Below are 21,325 nucleotides of genomic sequence, written 5' to 3' on the forward strand. Positions count from 1 at the left end.
GTTTATCCTGTCTAATCAGCGAAGGTTGTGTTAACAAACGTTATCCTCTGCAATGCCAGAGAAGAGTCATTCTCTGTATAGTAAGGGAAGATTTATCCTCTGCTCATTCAGGGAAGGTTAACAGCTGTTAGTTCATGTTAACAAGGTGTTTTTGACAGGGAAGTACTGCCAGGAAAACATCACAAAATGGTTCAAATGAAATGCTACATTAATCCCAACGACTGAGAAGGGTGGTCTAGCTACCCCTTGCAGACAGGGAGTTCAAATCATTGTTAGGGCGACTCAATGGTGACTAAGTCAGATTGGATTTAACAAAGAAATCTGGGATTCACACAAAGTAGGGTCTATTGAAGAATGCAAGAAGGTGCATGTGTTCAGAAGAGAACCGTAAAGGAACCGTTGACTCCCGAGCATTTCCAGGTCAGACGAGAAATCTCGCAAAATCCCTCGAGATCAAACGTGACTTCAGAATAAACAATCATGGCGGACGAAGAGGATGCAGTGGTGATAGTTTGCAGTTTGTTTTTAACCAAAAAAAAACAAAAAAAAACGTTATTGGTTATATAAACGAGTTGGTCCTCCATCTCCGACGTCTCCTCGCCGCCTCGTCACCTCGCTTTCTGATTGGCTACACACCACAGTCCACAGGCAGCGTGCTCGTTTGTCCCTGGGGGACACCACACACGAGGAGAAATCGGGCCAAAAAAATCCAACATGTTGGATATCCCCGATTTGAGATCGGAGCGGTCCCGACGTCCTTCCGAGCAGACGAGAGCAGTCTTAACACACCACATACGGCAGGAATATCTGATCAGATTATTTTAGGATAATCGGAGCATCCTTAAGATTGTCGGAAGGGGTGAATCGGGCCTAAAATCGGCCTAATTATCCTGCCGTGTGAACCAGGCTTTAGTTAAAAGAACAAAACCAACAAATTACACAAGTGTCCCATCTCACTAAAAAGGTGGGCCATGAGGCCTCAACCAAATGTGACTCAAGACCAACAGTCAGATGAAACTTAACCTGACTAAAGCCGGGTGCACACTGCGATTGTGGCCGTCTGAGACTAATTTTGCAAATCCTAAAGGATTCCTTTGATCCTTGGCTAAAATCTAAAGTCTTTGATTTGACATGTTCACCAACAGCTGATTAATGACCGTTGCGATCAAATTTGGCCTCTGACGAAACAGCATTTCATCCTCTGTATAGTCAAGGAAGTTGGTTTATCCTGTCTAATCAGTTAAGGTTGTGTGGTAAAAAATAGGGTAAAAACAGTCTGCAGTGGCAAATTTGGCTCTCAGTCCTGCAGTGTGACTTTTCCTACAACGACCATCAAATTGTCTTCGTTTTTCAAGACAAGCCATGACCAAAATTAACGTTAGAGATTTCTTTGTAGCCACCATTTCAATCCCGCGTGTAATGCAGCTCACTATGAAGGAACGTGTCATTGAGTGATGATGTAAAACTCCGGACAAGTTTTCTCGCGTGCATCCGTTTAGTTTGATATTAATGACAACTGAGATCTTACAGTCTGACATGGCTTACAGTGATGATCATGTTCGTACAGTCTGACAAGCAACAATCGTGAAGGACTATTATAAATCGCACAGTGTGCACCCGGCTTTACATGCATTATGTAGAATAGAGGACAAAAGCAATACTGGATTGATAAAAAAAAATAATAAAAAAAGATGTGAATACAGTTGAAGTTCAAGACAAAAGGCTCAGAGTTGGGTAAAATGCAATTATTGTCAGTGTATATTCTATGCAGATTTATGGCAAAAGTTTTCACAAGAGATCAACTTTCCTGCAGATTTTAGGTGAAAGAGGTGTAGAAGTTAGTCACAATAACAACTTGTAAACTTGTCGTTATCTTTATCATCTCCTAATTACGGTAATTATTACAACATCTGGCGTGAACACAACGCTCTGCTCTCCCAAACCTAATCAAACACACCTGAACAAGCTAATCAAGGTCTTCAAGATTAGACTACTTGAAAGCTACAGGCAGGTGAGGTTGATCAGTGTTGGAGTTACCCAGGCCTCCTTGGATCTTTAAAAACGCGTTTTCCAAAAAAAATACACATACAGCGATATATATTGCGGGATTCAGCAGCACATGTTTCTGTTGTAGTTTTGTGTGTGTGCCTCACTGTTCCTTCAGACTGACTAATTCAGCGAGTTTTACAGCAGAGTTGATTGTGAGATCGCAGGTCGAGAGGATGACTGCTCGAGTGTACTGCTTGTTTAGTGCTGTTTTATTGTGTCTGTCTGCCTGTTTGAGCACAACACACGCTGGAGTCGCAGGTGAGAAGATGTTTTAGCTTCATTACATGGCCCGAAGAAATGCATAAGTGCCTTACAAAATATGACTTCTTTTGAACATGTAGCTACAGTACGTTTAGATGCAATAGTAAATTTATTAAAAAACAGATTAACTGTCCATGTCTTCTATCTGCATGGTGCTTCTATTACACACCCCACCAGTAGGGAGGTAGGTTGTAACAGTAGGTTACTCTTTGTCTTTAAAACTAATTGACAGTTAAGGGATAAATGGCATTTCTACTTGCTTTTAAGCTGATAAATAAAGTTTTGAGACATATATATTTTTTAAAAAACTTGCCTTCTAAATACTGAAACTATTACAACTCTACTTGGTCCCCCTTAACCCTCTGAGGTCGAGAAACGCGCCCACGCGTTTTGCTGGATTTTTTTCAGTTCAGTTCAAAAGAAATTAATTTTGCTCTGTTGACTTTGATATTACAAGCAAGTTTCATACATCAATCGATTCTGTTAAATGTGTATTATTTTTGTGTATACTCACAATAAAAACAAAGTGTGGTGCTTTTTGCCAAATAAAGAAAAATAAACACGAAGCTAGGTTCTGCCTTCTCTCTGTCCGTGTAGTCCATTCCGAAACGCGTCCGAAAATGAATCATAACTCAGCGAATACTTCTCACACAGGCATGTGAGTTATGTCTTTATGAAGCTTGAAATCTCTTCTTTTAAATGAAGTAATTTATATAAAACACAAATGTTTTCAACTCATGTAATTCGTTTGAAAGCAAGGAGAGGTACCGTTTTTCCTTCTGCCTCATTATCTTTATAATCAGCTGCGGCCGCCCCGCCCCCGGCGCGATTCACATGTAAATAGTTTAGGTGATCTAGTATACGCCCCCCGATCAATGCCATAAAAACACAGTTTCTTCATCAGACTTACTGATAGTTCATCGCGTTTTGAGTATGGCACGCTTCTCCAGTAAAGACGCCCTTCAGATGATTCTGGACAGCGAGGAAGAATGCACGATACCGGGTTGTTTCCTCAGAGGAAGATTGTAACAGACGACGAACGGCAGCATATTGAAGAGCGAATTCCGCCGAGGACACAATTTCGGAGTAAGTTTTACTTAAAAGTCTTTTGTCTTTTATTTTTCGTGTTCGCATTTATGAGGAAAAAAACAATATTACGTGACAGTTCTCCATTATGGACGCGAGCGCTCTAAGCACTAAAATACTTTCAAACATTCACAGAGACCTCAAAACAGAAAGTACAAATCCTTTCTTTAAAACGAATTTCGTTTTGTATCAATTGTCTCTTAATTTTAATAATTTTTTCATTAACAAATTTCCTGGATTTAAAGTAAATATAGGCTAGCAATCACAACATAAGGTCTGAACTGGAGATCATCATGAACCCGTAGCCTACTCGCCTCACATGTCTAAAAAAAAAGTAATATATTTACAGAAAGCTGGTTCTAAACAAAACCATCCAAAACAAAAAAACTATGTAGCCTAATAAATGTGCATTTCTCCGGTGCGTTCACAACGTTACAGTCAGGCGAAATATGAAAGACAACATTTTGTTTAGTAGATTTGGGTACAGTTTTTACTGTAGAATATACTGCCACATCAAATAAGCTTTTGTGTAGCAATTTCTATATATAAAATAGCCTACTATTTTTGTCAAAAATAAAGTCATCAACTAAGATGTTAGCTGTTCCAATGTTGGCTATATTCAAAGTAATGAATACATAGATAAAATGTAGGCCTATAATCTTTTTTTTTACAAAGAAAGAGTACACTTGAAATATTGTTGAAATTGTAATTATTGTTGTTGTAACCTTTTTAACTTTGAAATATGTATGATAAAATGTATACTTTAGTTTTTACAAAGAAAGATTACACTTGAATTGTTGTTGTAATTGTAACCTTTTTAATAAAAAATATATATTTACAAGGTAGATGTAAACAAACTATTAAAAGGTAAATATAAGCCTTTTCTTTAAATAATTTTTATTGTGTTTTATTAGTGACAAATTTGGGGAGAGGATAAATATTCCAAACCTGAAAATACAGTATGAGAATTAACTGCACAATTACTAGACATGTTTTCCTTGGATATTATAGGCCAAATTGCAAGCACAATATGTGGAAAAATAAAAAAGAATTGAGATGCTTCCAACTGTTGCTCTTGCATTCTTGTGGCTCAGTGACTCACCTGAATGAATGGCTAATTAAATATGCAGGCCCCATTGTCTCCTAAGGTGTGAACCACTAAATATGCATGATCTGTGACGCCCACTCCGCATATTGCCTTTCCAAACAGAAAGTGCTTTGCAAAATTCAAATCAATGTATTGTGTTATGTGAATGATAAGGGCAGGGTGATTTTCACATCATTTTGAAGAAAAAACACTAGGCAATGACATCAATTAGACAAAATTCTTATTGGCACATATTTAGTATGTGTTTTATGGCCTTATTTCAGAAACTTTAGTTTTTAGTTTTTTCAATAACCACGCATAAACATTATTCTCTCAAAAATGCAGACATGTACATTCTTGTTGCTCACATATTATGGTAGCCCTGTTTGTGCTAAATAGTGTGTAATTTTTTTTTGCCATTAATATGTTTATAAGCAACTGAAAAAAGCACAAATGTCAGGGCATGTCAGAACATCTCAAGGACCCCAAAAACCCCTCAGACCTCAGAGGGTTAATGATCCTCTTCTGTAGTTTCCGGTCAGTGTCCGGTGATGCTGACGGTCGTGCCGTCCCGCCGAGGATGTACTTCTGATACAGACTGCTCTGGAGGACACAAATGCTGTCAATTCCCCTGTGGGCCTGCATGTGTGCCGCCTGTTTTCAGTGAGTTTCAATTAATGATGGATGCTAGAGGCCTCCCAAAAGAAACCCAGATAATTTTCTTTTTTTTAAATTTTCACTCAGAAGTTGCTAGTAAACCTCACAAATAATTGCAAAGAAACTAGTAACACATTGATATAAACATGAATCTTTGTATAATAGCAAAGCCAGGAGAGTGTCCAAGCACCAAAACTGGAAGAGGAAATTGTGCCGAGTTGTGTTACTATGACAGTGACTGTCCGAACAATGAGAAATGCTGCAGCAATGGATGTGGACATGAGTGTATGGCTCCATATACAGGTAGTTGTATTATATTCGGTTATCTAGTGTTTGGGTCAGCTTTTTTATTTTCCAGTGTGCCTCTTTATAATTCGGTTGTCATATCCTACTCAATGACAAAAAATCCTGAATTTAGCACAGTTTCACAGAATAGCTTTACAACATTAATAAAGATGAATATTTGAAATGCATTTCACTCCGTAAGACTTGCTATTCATGATTTGAGTTTTGTGCTGAATGCCACTGAAAGGAAAGACTAAAGCTGACTTTCTGTAACCCTCCAGTGAAGCCTGCGGCCGAACCTCCAAAGCCTCCCGTGAAGCCTGCGGCCAAGCCTCCCGTGAAGCCTGCGGCCGGACCTCCAAAGCCTCCCGTGAAGCCTGCGGCCAAGCCTCCCGTGAAGCCTGCGGCCGAACCTCCAAAGCCTGCAGCTGAACTGCCGACGCAACCAGAGTGCGCTGGTCATGGTCACCGAGGTCACCGAGGTCACCGGGGTCACCGGGGTCACGGAGATCACGGTCACCCCGGTCACGGAGATCACGGTCACCCCGGTCACGGAGATCACGGTCACCCCGGTCCCGGCGATCACGATTGCCAATGCAAGTCGTAACCATATTGATTTTGCCGAACTTATGCTGGAGTTCTTTTACAGATCAATTCAATGCTTTATTCATTTGGAATGTTCCCTGTTTATCACCAAATAAATATATTTAATTAAATGTTTTTTGTTTTGCTTGTGTTCTGGAGATTTATGTAAGGACTGTATTCTGTGCTGGAACAGGTGGATTTGTATCCGCACTGGTGTGTCGGCAAGAACACATAAGACTCAGTTGAACCAGAACTTGAAGTTTACTGATGATTAGTTTGAATGGTAACAGTGAGTGGTCTGAAATATCAAATAACAAAATATTAGGTTACAAATAAATCAATAACATTAACATAGGCAATAAAAGTTGTTGCAGTACTTAGTTTGTCCACAAGATGTCATTGAGAGCTCAGACATGGCATTAGATATAAAAGACGCCATTTTAATTTGTCGTCCTAGGCAGTGATGGCAGATAAAGCAACTTCACATAATGCAATTTATATATCAATATAGGTGATTAACAATATAAATCACCATCCAGAGATATTACTCCCACTATAATGGTACTCGGGCATTAGTTCTGCATATTGTAAATTGTGAACTCAGGCGCTAACGCGGATTGCCGCGATGGAAACCCAATGAGCTTCATGTACATCAATAAAGAACACAAATCTACTTTCAAAGATCGGAAAGGTCACAGGATAATAGGAAATAAACAACTTACATTCTGGTCATTAACTCGCTCACATAAGTCTACTACCAAAGGAAAAGGAGATAAAATTCTACATATGAGCATTCATAGTTCGTCTCCTGCTGACTGCGAGGCACTGACTAACGTCATTCAGTAAACAGCGCTCTGATTGGTTGAATCCTTAACACTGCCGCCCCCAAATATGCTATGCATATTTGTACTCTGTAGAATTAATCAGTCTGAGGGGGCTCAGATAGGTTCCTCTTGATCTGAGAATGAGGGAAGGGGGATCAGGCGGGAGACAGGCCGGGTGTAGGTCTTATCCTTAACCTGAATTTCGGCAGCTCTGATATGGCCATCAGAACCTGGGAAGGTCTTCACAACTTTGTCTACCAACCACAATGCACGCACGTGGTAGCTGTGGATCAATGAGCATTGCCACGGTTCCGGTAGAAGTGTCACCAGTATTTGTGTGCCACTTATTGCGGGTCTGTAGTGTAGGCAGCTAGTGACGAATGAAATTTAACCAGAACACATCGGCCAGAACTTGACTCTGCCTCCATCTCCGTCTGCCCATAAGTTCAGAAGCAGGATAAACTACAAAGGGTAGTGAGCTGTCTGGCCGCCCCATAAGCAGACAATTTGGTGTAACAGGGTCAAGGTCGGCTACATTACTGGAAATATAACCAAGGGGCTTGCTATTAAGCATTCCTTCCACTTCGATGAGTACTGTTTGGAGAACTTCCACTGTTACAACTTGGGAGCTGACTGTGACCCGGAGGGCAGTCTTGACAGACCCAATTTCTCTTTCCCACGCACCTCCAAAGTGTGGGGCTCCAGGCGGGTTAAAATGGAAAGAAATTTTCTGTTTAGCTAAATGTAGCTGGATTTGGGGAGTGAGCGATGAAAAGGCTTCTTGCAACTCTCTTTGTCCTCCATGGAAGTTAGTGCCATGGTCTGAATATAACTCAGAAGGTGTGCCGCGGCGAGCTACAAATCTCCTCAAGGCCATCAGAAAGGAATCAGTATCAATGGATGTAAGGAGGTCTAGGTGAACGCTTCGCGTTGTGAGACACTTCAAAATGATTCCCCACCTCTTTTCACATCGTCTTCCAGTCTTGACTTGGAATGGTCCGAAACAGTCCATGCCTGTACTGTAGAATGGGGGTTTGAGCAGTCTGAGTCGAGCTGACTGGTTTGTTCTTCCATTTTTGACAGTCTTTGCACAAATGTTGTTGTTTACGTATAGCTTCTTGCCCTCTCAGTAGCCAAAAGTTTCAGCTTATCTCTCCAAAGACTCTTTCAGGTCCTGGATGGCAGAGTTTACTATCGTAGTCTCGGATCAGCAACTTGGTAACCCAGTGATGTGGGTCAAGGACTACAGGGTGTATAACTGACAGGTCTAGTCCTTAAGCTCGAGGTAAACGACCACCAACTCTTATAAGCTGACAAGAGTCGTCAAATGCTGGGGCAAGACCAAGTAGTCGACTAGTGGAAGGCACAGATTTACTAGCTTTTAGCAGTTTGTATTCATCTAGAAAAAAATCAAGTTGAGATTTCTGCAGGATATGCCATTCTGCAGTTTGGTAGTCCACTGCTGATGGTGGTCCTGTATCTTTTAGCCCCTGAACTGTGGCCTCTGCTAACTCGCTCCAGGTGTTGTGTGTGGTAGGGTCAGGAATGTCAGGAACAACCACTTCCGTCATAAGTCCACAGAAGATTCCTTTGCGCTGCTCTGTTTTGATTTCCGGTGGTTGAATAGGAGGACAGACAGGCCATACTGACTCAGACTCGAGCAGAAACGATGGTCCTTGGCTCCATCTGTTGGGCACTGATAGCTGAGAAAGAGTTTTACCCCAGGTGAGGTCATCTGCTGGATTTCTGCTGGAATTCACATATCGCCGGGAACATTCTGTAGTCAGCTCTTGAATTTCGGCTATCCTGGTTCCAACAAATACCTTGAATCGGTATGATTCAGATTTGAGCCAGGCTAGAACAGTGGTGGAACCGGTCCATAGTGTCACTGTATTTATCTTGAGGGTGAGCTCAGTATTCAAGAGTTTGGCTAATTGAGCACCATTCAGGGCAGCACACAGCTCTAGTCGAGGAATTGTCAGACGTCGTTTTGGGGCAACCTTGGACCTTGCTAGTACAAAGGCTAAATGAATATGACCACTGTCGTCCTCAGTACGTAGGTAGGCGACAGATCCATAAGCTTGTTCAGAAACGTCGCAAAAGATGTGAATTTGTCTGGTGTTGTGGGAGTGATTAATGTCTGAAGATGTGACACAGCGGGGTAGTGAAATACTTGCTGCCGTAGGGAGTTCCACCTCCCATTCTCTCCAGGATCTCAAAAGGTCGTCAGGTAGATTTGGGTCATCCCAGTCTCGTTGCTTGTCCCATAATCTCTGAACTAAAATCTTGGCTCGAGTGGTAAATGGGAGTATGAAGCCTAGGGGTGGTACTGGGTTGCAAGTACCTTGTAAACGTGTCGAAGGGTACATGGTCCAGACTTGACAGGACAGGTGTTATACCCAAGGAGGTCTGATTTGCAGTGCCACCTCAAGCCTAGTGCAGATTCTTGAGCATCGGTACGATCTTGAGATAGCCACAATTCGGTACTGCTGGATCTTGCTTCTGTTGGTAGGTGGTCCACCACACTGGGATCATTACTTGCCCACTGGCGAAGTTCGAACCCACCACCGTCAAAGAGGGTGCGAAGTCTGTCTATAAGCTGTCTTGCCTCTTGAGATGATGGTAGGCTCTTCAAACAATTGTCCACATAGAAATTCCTTTCTACTATGGTTCTGATATTGTCATCAGGAGTGCTATGATCTGTAACATGTCGCTGAACAGCATAAATGGCACAACACGGACTACAAGTAGTGCCAAAAGGTAGCACTTGCCATTCATAAATGTCTGGTGGTTTAGATCTGTCCATGTCTCGCCATACAAAACAGAGAAAATGCCTATCTTCTGGGAGGAGACGAACTTGATGGAACATCCCTTTAATATCCCCGCTTATTGCCACTGGATGTTCACGAAAGCGCAGGAGTACACCTAACAATGATGGGCCCAAGGCTGGTCCTGGCAGTAGATAGTTATTCAGGTTATGGCCTTCAAAGTCAAATGAACAGTTAAAAACCACACGGTTCTTACCGTTGTGCTGCACAAGGTGGTGAGGGATGAACCATGACTCTCTTTGAGAATTAACTGTTTTAGATGGGAGTTTGACAACATAGCCCGAGGTCTCTAATTTCTTTATCTCTTGTTGGTAGGCAGCTGCTTTACTGGGGTCTTTCTCCAGGCGTTTCTCTGTGTTCCTAAGGTTAGGAAGTACTGCCTCCATAGGAGCATGAAGTATGGGCATATCCTTCTTACGCAGGAGTGGAGTTGCATAGCGACTTACGCCATCGATCAGTATTCTGACAGTCTGTGACTGGAGCAAGTCAAGAGCTTCTTGGTCCTGTTTAGACCGCGTGACAGATTTCTCATTTCGGTTGAGAATCACGTCTGCTTGCCAGAGTCTCTCCACATTCTGGAACAACTCTGTCATCGAGGGATTAATGGCAATGTGCAGACACTGTTGAGATTTCACATTATCTCAGAAGACTCTTGCTGGTCCTTGTAGAGACCAACCCAGCCTTGTCTTGACAGCTGCCGGACCTGCAGGTGGACCAAGACGAACTGGTTCAATCGGAGTGATAAGGTGAGGATGATCTGCTCCAATCAGTAACAGGGGACACGCTTTGTGAATAGGCTGTAAAGGTAAGCATTTCAAATGCCTGTATCGTCGCTGAAGGTCTGCAACAGGGAAGGAATGTTCAGCTAAGCTAAGTAGTTCTGCAGTGAAGGCTCCCGTTATTTTGTAGGACGCTGCTGAATCCTTGAGGGCAATCTAGGTATAGCATTTTGCTAGTTGAACTGACTAAACAGGTCCCTTCTTTCAGTGGCTTAAGGTTGACCTCATGGAGGATTTGGAGGTGCTTTCCATTACATAGATGGCAGAGTTTCTTGAGGGCACACTGTGCAGCTCTGTGGTTACGTCCACACTTCCAGCATCTGTTATTAGTCTTAATCCAGTCAATTACTCGGTCTTTGGTTAAGGACTGGAAAGTGGCAAATTGACTCAGATAATGTTCTTTACTGTCACAGTATGGACAGAATGCAAAGCTTTTGCCTTGACTCTTGGTTGGCACTGATGGTATTGAGGAACATAATTCGTTTGAGCCATGAAGGATTGTAGTCTGTCTGACCTTGGCTTTAGTTTCCTTCTGTTGATCCACTCGGGAATGGGCTCTATCTTTCTGGGCCTTATATCCACCAAAGCTCTCTGGATCCTGGCACCAGGATTCGAAATTAAGCCATTTAGCTAGATCAAGAAGCGTGTACACTGAGCCAGGTTCATAACTCATGTGCCTGCGGAAGGATGCTCTTTGTTCTGGAGGGAGCTTGGACAAAAGTCGAGCCCCGTGGGATCCACAATGCAATTCAATGTCTCCTTCTGTTCCTAATGTCTTAAGGAATCCTACTAAGGCTTGTATCTGAAGAGCAAAGCGTTCAAAGTCTACAGTGTCGCCAGGCTGAATATTTGATGCATCCATAATAGCAGCAATTTTGCTCAGGGCAAGCTGGTGAGGTCGACCGAACCGTTCAGTGAGGGCTGCCATGGTATCTGAGTAGGGAGTGGATGAATTTAAAAAGGAATCAGCAATGAGGCGAGCATCTGTTAACTTTAGGTGATCTACCAAAACTTGGTACTTGAATAGCTCTGTAGCTTCATCAGGTAGTAGGTTATTCAAGGCAAGTTTGAGACGGGCATATTCACCAGGCTCTCGACGGGTCAAATCTGGAATGTTGGCTGCCTTGTGTTCCGCGTAACTCTGTGAGTGTCAACAGTGCCTGAGGAAATCTGAGCAGCCACATTATCTGGAACAAAGGCATTTGAGTAAGGCTGCATTGGAGGAGCATGCTGTGCGTAGCTGACTGTATCTGCATAAGGATTTGTATTCTTAGATGTAGAAAGGCGGCGTGGTTCAGGAACTGGAAAGGCTCCAGGAGTCGGTGTTGGCCCTGGAGACTCTGACTGTCTGCTTGCAACTCTAGGCAAAGGAACTGGAGGGGTTAATACTTGGAAATGTGAATTAGGCTTAGGAGTTGACCTCTGACTTTGCGACTGGTTTATCAACATCTGCTGCATACTTTTCTGGATTTCTATAAGTTGGCTGATCTCTTCCCTCATGGATAGCTGAGTAGCACGGAGATGTCTATTCTCTTGTTCCAGATCATGCACTGTGCTTTGGACATCAGGAGGTAAGGAACATCCATACCGGTGAGGGCTGCGTTCATTTCTCTCACTCCAACGATCTGTGGTAAGGTACCAGGGCTCTAAAGCCAATCGTGGTGATTCTAATAAATCAGGTGATCCAACAGCCTCTTCTCTTTGATCATGATAAGAAATAGATGCCTGCGGATGGGCCATAGGAATATCTCTGACCTCATCATCATGTTGATAGTCATCTGACCCATGTGGTCGCGGTGTAGACTGAGGCAGAAGGACATTAGCTCTAGGCAGCCCGGCATACTGCAATTCGAAATCTTGTAAGTAGGCTGGTTGACAAACTATTCGTCTAGGGCGAGCTCCTTCAACTTGATACTCTGCATGCTGGTCCTCTGACATCATGAGTCCAGTGTAGACACCAATCTGCCTCGAAGGACCAAAATTGTTCTGGAGATTTATGTAAAGACTGTATTCTGTGCTGGAACAGGTGGATTTGTATCCGCACTGGTGTGTCGGAAAGAACACATAAGACTCAGTTGAACCAGACCTTGAAGTTTACTGATGATTCAGTTTGAATGGTAACAGTGAGTGGTCTGAAATATCAAATAATAACAATAAAATATTAGGTTACAAATAAATCAAGAACATTAACATAAGCAATAATCCAGGTTACATTATTAAAGTTGTTGCAGTACTTAGTTTGTCCACAAGATGGCACTGAGAGCTCAGACATGGCATTAGATATAAAAGACGCCATTTGAATGTGTCCTTATAGGCAGTGATGGCAGATAAAGAAACTTCACATAACGCAATTTATATACCAATATAGGTGAATAACAATATAAATCACCATCCAGAGATATTACTCACACTATAATGGTACTCAGGCATTAGTTCTACATATCGTAAATTGTGAACTTTGGCGCTAACGCGGATTGCCGCGATGGAAACCCAATGAGCTTGTTGTACATCAATAAAGAAAACAAATCTACTTTCAAAGATCGGAAAGGTCACAGGACAATAGGAAATAAATAACTTACATTCTGGTCATTAACTGGCTCACATAAGTCTACTACCAAAGGAAAAGGAGATTCTGCATATGAGCATTCATAGTTCGTCTCCTGCTGACTGCGAGGCACTGACTAACGTCATTCAGTAAACAGCGCTCTGATTAGTTGAATCCTTCTGAACAGCTTGATTGAAGTTTGTTTTGGTACCAAAACACTTCTCCATTTCTGTGGAGTACATGTGGTTGTCCTCTGCGCCACCAGAGAAGTGTTTCATCCTCTTAATAGTCAAGGAAGTTGGTTTATCCTGTCTAATCAGCGAAGGTTGTGTTAACAAACGTTATCCTCTGCAATGCCGGAGAAGAGTCATTCTCTGTGTAGTAAGGGAAGATTTATCCTCTGCTCATTCAGGGAAGGTTAACAGCTGTTAGTTCATGTTAACAATGTGTTTTTGACAGGGAAGTACTCCCAGGAAAACATCACAAAATGGTTCAAATGAAATGCACAGTGTGCACCCGGCTTTACATGCATTATGTAGAATAGAGGACAAAAGCAATACTGGATTGATAAAAAAAAATAATAAAAAAAGATGTGAATACAGTTGAAGTTCAAGACAAAAGGCTCAGAGTTGGGTAAAATGCAATTATTGTCAGTGTATATTCTATGCAGATTTATGGCAAAAGTTTTCACAAGAGATCAACTTTCCTGCAGATTTTAGGTGAAAGAGGTGTAGAAGTTAGTCACAATAACAACTTGTAAACTTGTCGTTATCTTTATCATCTCCTAATTACGGTAATTATTACAACATCTGGCGTGAACACAACGCTCTGCTCTCCCAAACCTAATCAAACACACCTGAACAAGCTAATCAAGGTCTTCAAGATTAGACTACTTGAAAGCTACAGGCAGGTGAGGTTGATCAGTGTTGGAGTTACCCAGGCCTCCTTGGATCTTTAAAAACGCGTTTTCCAAAAAAAATACACATACAGCGATATATATTGCGGGATTCAGCAGCACATGTTTCTGTTGTAGTTTTGTGTGCGTGCCTCACTGTTCCTTCAGACTGACTAATTCAGCGAGTTTTACAGCAGAGTTGATTGTGAGATCGCAGGTCGAGAGGATGACTGCTCGAGTGTACTGCTTGTTTAGTGCTGTTTTATTGTGTCTGTCTGCCTGTTTGAGCACAACACACGCTGGAGTCGCAGGTGAGAAGATGTTTTAGCTTCATTACATGGCCCGAAGAAATGCATAAGTGCCTTACAAAATATGACTTCTTTTGAACATGTAGCTACAGTACGTTTAGATGCAATAGTAAATTTATTAAAAAACAGATTAACTGTCCATGTCTTCTATCTGCATGGTGCTTCTATTACACACCCCACCAGTAGGGAGGTAGGTTGTAACAGTAGGTTACTCTTTGTCTTTAAAACTAATTGACAGTTAAGGGATAAATGGCATTTCTACTTGCTTTTAAGCTGATAAATAAAGTTTTGAGACATATATATTTTTAAAAAACCTGACTTCTAAATACTGAAACTATTACAACTCTACTTGGTCCCCCTTAATGATCCTCTTCTGTAGTTTCTGGTCAGTGTCCGGTGATGCTGACGGTCGTGCCGTCCCGCCGAGGATGTACTTCTGATACAGACTGCTCTGGAGGACACAAATGCTGTCAATTCCCCTGTGGGCCTGCATGTGTGCCGCCTGTTTTCAGTGAGTTTCAATTAATGATGGATGCTAGAGGCCTCCCAAAAGAAACCCAGATAATTTTCTTTTTTTTAAATTTTCACTCAGAAGTTGCTAGTAAACCTCACAAATAATTGCAAAGAAACAAGTAACACATTGATATAAACATGAATCTTTGTATAATAGCAAAGCCAGGAGAGTGTCCAAGCACCAAAACTGGAAGAGGAAATTGTGCCGAGTTGTGTTACTATGACAGTGACTGTCCGAACAATGAGAAATGCTGCAGCAATGGATGTGGACATGAGTGTATGGCTCCATATACAGGTAGTTGTATTATATTCGGTTATCTAGTGTTTGGGTCAGCTTTTTTATTTTCCAGTGTGCCTCTTTATAATTCGGTTGTCATATCCTACTCAATGACAAAAAATCCTGAATTTAGCACAGTTTCACAGAATAGCTTTACAACATTAATAAAGATGAATATTTGAAATGCATTTCACTCCGTAAGACTTGCTATTCATGATTTGAGTTTTGTGCTGAATGCCACTGAAAGGAAAGACTAAAGCTGACTTTCTGTAACCCTCCAGTGAAGCCTGCGGCCGAACCTCCAAAGCCTCCCGTGAAGCCTGCGGCCAAGCCTCCCGTGAAGCCTGCGGCCGGACCTCCAAAGCCTCCCGTGAAGCCTGCGGCCAAGCCTCCCGTGAAGCCTGCGGCCGAACCTCCAAAGCCTGCAGCTGAACTGCCGACGCAACCAGAGTGCGCTGGTCATGGTCACCGAGGTCACCGAGGTCACCGGGGTCACCGGGGTCACCCCGGTCACGGAGATCACGGTCACCCCGGTCACGGAGATCACGGTCACCCCGGTCCCGGCGATCACGATTGCCAATGCAAGTCGTAACCATATTGATTTTGCCGAACTTATGCTGGAGTTCTTTTACAGATCAATTCAATGCTTTATTCATTTGGAATGTTCCCTGTTTATCACCAAATAAATATATTTAATTAAATGTTTTTTGTTTTGCTTGTGTTCTGGAGATTTATGTAAGGACTGTATTCTGTGCTGGAACAGGTGGATTTGTATCCGCACTGGTGTGTCGGCAAGAACACATAAGACTCAGTTGAACCAGAACTTGAAGTTTACTGATGATTAGTTTGAATGGTAACAGTGAGTGGTCTGAAATATCAAATAACAAAATATTAGGTTACAAATAAATCAATAACATTAACATAGGCAATAAAAGTTGTTGCAGTACTTAGTTTGTCCACAAGATGTCATTGAGAGCTCAGACATGGCATTAGATATAAAAGACGCCATTTTAATTTGTCGTCCTAGGCAGTGATGGCAGATAAAGCAACTTCACATAATGCAATTTATATATCAATATAGGTGATTAACAATATAAATCACCATCCAGAGATATTACTCCCACTATAATGGTACTCGGGCATTAGTTCTGCATATTGTAAATTGTGAACTCAGGCGCTAACGCGGATTGCCGCGATGGAAACCCAATGAGCTTCATGTACATCAATAAAGAACACAAATCTACTTTCAAAGATCGGAAAGGTCACAGGATAATAGGAAATAAACAACTTACATTCTGGTCATTAACTCGCTCACATAAGTCTACTACCAAAGGAAAAGGAGATAAAATTCTACATATGAGCATTCATAGTTCGTCTCCTGCTGACTGCGAGGCACTGACTAACGTCATTCAGTAAACAGCGCTCTGATTGGTTGAATCCTTAACACTGCCGCCCCCAAATATGCTATGCATATTTGTACTCTGTAGAATTAATCAGTCTGAGGGGGCTCAGATAGGTTCCTCTTGATCTGAGAATGAGGGAAGGGGGATCAGGCGGGAGACAGGCCGGGTGTAGGTCTTATCCTTAACCTGAATTTCGGCAGCTCTGATATGGCCATCAGAACCTGGGAAGGTCTTCACAACTTTGTCTACCAACCACAATGCACGCACGTGGTAGCTGTGGATCAATGAGCATTGCCACGGTTCCGGTAGAAGTGTCACCAGTATTTGTGTGCCACTTATTGCGGGTCTGTAGTGTAGGCAGCTAGTGACGAATGAAATTTAACCAGAACACATCGGCCAGAACTTGACTCTGCCTCCATCTCCGTCTGCCCATAAGTTCAGAAGCAGGATAAACTACAAAGGGTAGTGAGCTGTCTGGCCGCCCCATAAGCAGACAATTTGGTGTAACAGGGTCAAGGTCGGCTACATTACTGGAAATATAACCAAGGGGCTTGCTATTAAGCATTCCTTCCACTTCGATGAGTACTGTTTGGAGAACTTCCACTGTTACAACTTGGGAGCTGACTGTGACCCGGAGGGCAGTCTTGACAGACCCAATTTCTCTTTCCCACGCACCTCCAAAGTGTGGGGCTCCAGGCGGGTTAAAATGGAAAGAAATTTTCTGTTTAGCTAAATGTAGCTGGATTTGGGGAGTGAGCGATGAAAAGGCTTCTTGCAACTCTCTTTGTCCTCCATGGAAGTTAGTGCCATGGTCTGAATATAACTCAGAAGGTGTGCCGCGGCGAGCTACAAATCTCCTCAAGGCCATCAGAAAGGAATCAGTATCAATGGATGTAAGGAGGTCTAGGTGAACGCTTCGCGTTGTGAGACACTTCAAAATGATTCCCCACCTCTTTTCACATCGTCTTCCAGTCTTGACTTGGAATGGTCCGAAACAGTCCATGCCTGTACTGTAGAATGGGGGTTTGAGCAGTCTGAGTCGAGCTGACTGGTTTGTTCTTCCATTTTTGACAGTCTTTGCACAAATGTTGTTGTTTACGTATAGCTTCTTGCCCTCTCAGTAGCCAAAAGTTTCAGCTTATCTCTCCAAAGACTCTTTCAGGTCCTGGATGGCAGAGTTTACTATCGTAGTCTCGGATCAGCAACTTGGTAACCCAGTGATGTGGGTCAAGGACTACAGGGTGTATAACTGACAGGTCTAGTCCTTAAGCTCGAGGTAAACGACCACCAACTCTTATAAGCTGACAAGAGTCGTCAAATGCTGGGGCAAGACCAAGTAGTCGACTAGTGGAAGGCACAGATTTACTAGCTTTTAGCAGTTTGTATTCATCTAGAAAAAAATCAAGTTGAGATTTCTGCAGGATATGCCATTCTGCAGTTTGGTAGTCCACTGCTGATGGTGGTCCTGTATCTTTTAGCCCCTGAACTGTGGCCTCTGCTAACTCGCTCCAGGTGTTGTGTGTGGTAGGGTCAGGAATGTCAGGAACAACCACTTCCGTCATAAGTCCACAGAAGATTCCTTTGCGCTGCTCTGTTTTGATTTCCGGTGGTTGAATAGGAGGACAGACAGGCCATACTGACTCAGACTCGAGCAGAAACGATGGTCCTTGGCTCCATCTGTTGGGCACTGATAGCTGAGAAAGAGTTTTACCCCAGGTGAGGTCATCTGCTGGATTTCTGCTGGAATTCACATATCGCCGGGAACATTCTGTAGTCAGCTCTTGAATTTCGGCTATCCTGGTTCCAACAAATACCTTGAATCGGTATGATTCAGATTTGAGCCAGGCTAGAACAGTGGTGGAACCGGTCCATAGTGTCACTGTATTTATCTTGAGGGTGAGCTCAGTATTCAAGAGTTTGGCTAATTGAGCACCATTCAGGGCAGCACACAGCTCTAGTCGAGGAATTGTCAGACGTCGTTTTGGGGCAACCTTGGACCTTGCTAGTACAAAGGCTAAATGAATATGACCACTGTCGTCCTCAGTACGTAGGTAGGCGACAGATCCATAAGCTTGTTCAGAAACGTCGCAAAAGATGTGAATTTGTCTGGTGTTGTGGGAGTGATTAATGTCTGAAGATGTGACACAGCGGGGTAGTGAAATACTTGCTGCCGTAGGGAGTTCCACCTCCCATTCTCTCCAGGATCTCAAAAGGTCGTCAGGTAGATTTGGGTCATCCCAGTCTCGTTGCTTGTCCCATAATCTCTGAACTAAAATCTTGGCTCGAGTGGTAAATGGGAGTATGAAGCCTAGGGGTGGTACTGGGTTGCAAGTACCTTGTAAACGTGTCGAAGGGTACATGGTCCAGACTTGACAGGACAGGTGTTATACCCAAGGAGGTCTGATTTGCAGTGCCACCTCAAGCCTAGTGCAGATTCTTGAGCATCGGTACGATCTTGAGATAGCCACAATTCGGTACTGCTGGATCTTGCTTCTGTTGGTAGGTGGTCCACCACACTGGGATCATTACTTGCCCACTGGCGAAGTTCGAACCCACCACCGTCAAAGAGGGTGCGAAGTCTGTCTATAAGCTGTCTTGCCTCTTGAGATGATGGTAGGCTCTTCAAACAATTGTCCACATAGAAATTCCTTTCTACTATGGTTCTGATATTGTCATCAGGAGTGCTATGATCTGTAACATGTCGCTGAACAGCATAAATGGCACAACACGGACTACAAGTAGTGCCAAAAGGTAGCACTTGCCATTCATAAATGTCTGGTGGTTTAGATCTGTCCATGTCTCGCCATACAAAACAGAGAAAATGCCTATCTTCTGGGAGGAGACGAACTTGATGGAACATCCCTTTAATATCCCCGCTTATTGCCACTGGATGTTCACGAAAGCGCAGGAGTACACCTAACAATGATGGGCCCAAGGCTGGTCCTGGCAGTAGATAGTTATTCAGGTTATGGCCTTCAAAGTCAAATGAACAGTTAAAAACCACACGGTTCTTACCGTTGTGCTGCACAAGGTGGTGAGGGATGAACCATGACTCTCTTTGAGAATTAACTGTTTTAGATGGGAGTTTGACAACATAGCCCGAGGTCTCTAATTTCTTTATCTCTTGTTGGTAGGCAGCTGCTTTACTGGGGTCTTTCTCCAGGCGTTTCTCTGTGTTCCTAAGGTTAGGAAGTACTGCCTCCATAGGAGCATGAAGTATGGGCATATCCTTCTTACGCAGGAGTGGAGTTGCATAGCGACTTACGCCATCGATCAGTATTCTGACAGTCTGTGACTGGAGCAAGTCAAGAGCTTCTTGGTCCTGTTTAGACCGCGTGACAGATTTCTCATTTCGGTTGAGAATCACGTCTGCTTGCCAGAGTCTCTCCACATTCTGGAACAACTCTGTCATCGAGGGATTAATGGCAATGTGCAGACACTGTTGAGATTTCACATTATCTCAGAAGACTCTTGCTGGTCCTTGTAGAGACCAACCCAGCCTTGTCTTGACAGCTGCCGGACCTGCAGGTGGACCAAGACGAACTGGTTCAATCGGAGTGATAAGGTGAGGATGATCTGCTCCAATCAGTAACAGGGGACACGCTTTGTGAATAGGCTGTAAAGGTAAGCATTTCAAATGCCTGTATCGTCGCTGAAGGTCTGCAACAGGGAAGGAATGTTCAGCTAAGCTAAGTAGTTCTGCAGTGAAGGCTCCCGTTATTTTGTAGGACGCTGCTGAATCCTTGAGGGCAATCTAGGTATAGCATTTTGCTAGTTGAACTGACTAAACAGGTCCCTTCTTTCAGTGGCTTAAGGTTGACCTCATGGAGGATTTGGAGGTGCTTTCCATTACATAGATGGCAGAGTTTCTTGAGGGCACACTGTGCAGCTCTGTGGTTACGTCCACACTTCCAGCATCTGTTATTAGTCTTAATCCAGTCAATTACTCGGTCTTTGGTTAAGGACTGGAAAGTGGCAAATTGACTCAGATAATGTTCTTTACTGTCACAGTATGGACAGAATGCAAAGCTTTTGCCTTGACTCTTGGTTGGCACTGATGGTATTGAGGAACATAATTCGTTTGAGCCATGAAGGATTGTAGTCTGTCTGACCTTGGCTTTAGTTTCCTTCTGTTGATCCACTCGGGAATGGGCTCTATCTTTCTGGGCCTTATATCCACCAAAGCTCTCTGGATCCTGGCACCAGGATTCGAAATTAAGCCATTTAGCTAGATCAAGAAGCGTGTACACTGAGCCAGGTTCATAACTCATGTGCCTGCGGAAGGATGCTCTTTGTTCTGGAGGGAGCTTGGACAAAAGTCGAGCCCCGTGGGATCCACAATGCAATTCAATGTCTCCTTCTGTTCCTAATGTCTTAAGGAATCCTACTAAGGCTTGTATCTGAAGAGCAAAGCGTTCAAAGTCTACAGTGTCGCCAGGCTGAATATTTGATGCATCCATAATAGCAGCAATTTTGCTCAGGGCAAGCTGGTGAGGTCGACCGAACCGTTCAGTGAGGGCTGCCATGGTATCTGAGTAGGGAGTGGATGAATTTAAAAAGGAATCAGCAATGAGGCGAGCATCTGTTAACTTTAGGTGATCTACCAAAACTTGGTACTTGAATAGCTCTGTAGCTTCATCAGGTAGTAGGTTATTCAAGGCAAGTTTGAGACGGGCATATTCACCAGGCTCTCGACGGGTCAAATCTGGAATGTTGGCTGCCTTGTGTTCCGCGTAACTCTGTGAGTGTCAACAGTGCCTGAGGAAATCTGAGCAGCCACATTATCTGGAACAAAGGCATTTGAGTAAGGCTGCATTGGAGGAGCATGCTGTGCGTAGCTGACTGTATCTGCATAAGGATTTGTATTCTTAGATGTAGAAAGGCGGCGTGGTTCAGGAACTGGAAAGGCTCCAGGAGTCGGTGTTGGCCCTGGAGACTCTGAC

The 21,325-nt window shown here is 43.2% G+C and overlaps 3 protein-coding genes across 6 annotated transcripts in view; 2 read left to right on the forward strand and 1 right to left on the reverse strand.

Annotated features, from left to right (window-relative positions):
• Positions 1 to 21,325, reverse strand: part of LOC309496044 (protein NLRC3-like) — a 302,889-nt gene that overhangs the window by 83,751 nt on the left and 197,813 nt on the right. The gene's annotated exons all lie outside the window — the stretch shown is intronic.
• LOC309496120 (uncharacterized protein) lies at positions 2,151 to 6,117 on the forward strand. Of its 2 annotated transcripts, none has more exons than XM_082166129.1 (4): positions 2,151 to 2,307; positions 5,015 to 5,146; positions 5,306 to 5,446; positions 5,707 to 6,117. In XM_082166129.1, exons 1-4 carry the CDS (start codon positions 2,223 to 2,225, stop codon positions 6,030 to 6,032), a joined length of 684 nt encoding a protein of 227 aa, XP_082022255.1. In that variant the 5' UTR covers positions 2,151 to 2,222; the 3' UTR covers positions 6,033 to 6,117. The 2 variants fall into 2 exon arrangements, with proteins under 2 accessions (XP_082022255.1, XP_082022256.1); XM_082166130.1 differs by having other exon boundaries at positions 5,306 to 5,443.
• On the forward strand, positions 13,686 to 15,654 carry LOC309496125 (uncharacterized protein). Of its 2 annotated transcripts, none has more exons than XM_082166139.1 (4): positions 13,686 to 14,192; positions 14,569 to 14,700; positions 14,860 to 15,000; positions 15,261 to 15,654. In XM_082166139.1, the coding sequence occupies exons 1-4, from the start codon at positions 14,108 to 14,110 to the stop codon at positions 15,569 to 15,571; spliced, it is 669 nt and encodes a 222-aa protein (XP_082022265.1). In that variant the 5' UTR covers positions 13,686 to 14,107; the 3' UTR covers positions 15,572 to 15,654. The 2 variants fall into 2 exon arrangements, with proteins under 2 accessions (XP_082022265.1, XP_082022266.1); XM_082166140.1 differs by having other exon boundaries at positions 13,694 to 14,192; positions 14,860 to 14,997.

Source organism: Leuciscus leuciscus (genome assembly GCF_965113295.1).
Source record: "Leuciscus leuciscus genome assembly, chromosome: 4".
NCBI classification, from domain to species: Eukaryota; Metazoa; Chordata; class Actinopteri; order Cypriniformes; family Leuciscidae; genus Leuciscus; species Leuciscus leuciscus.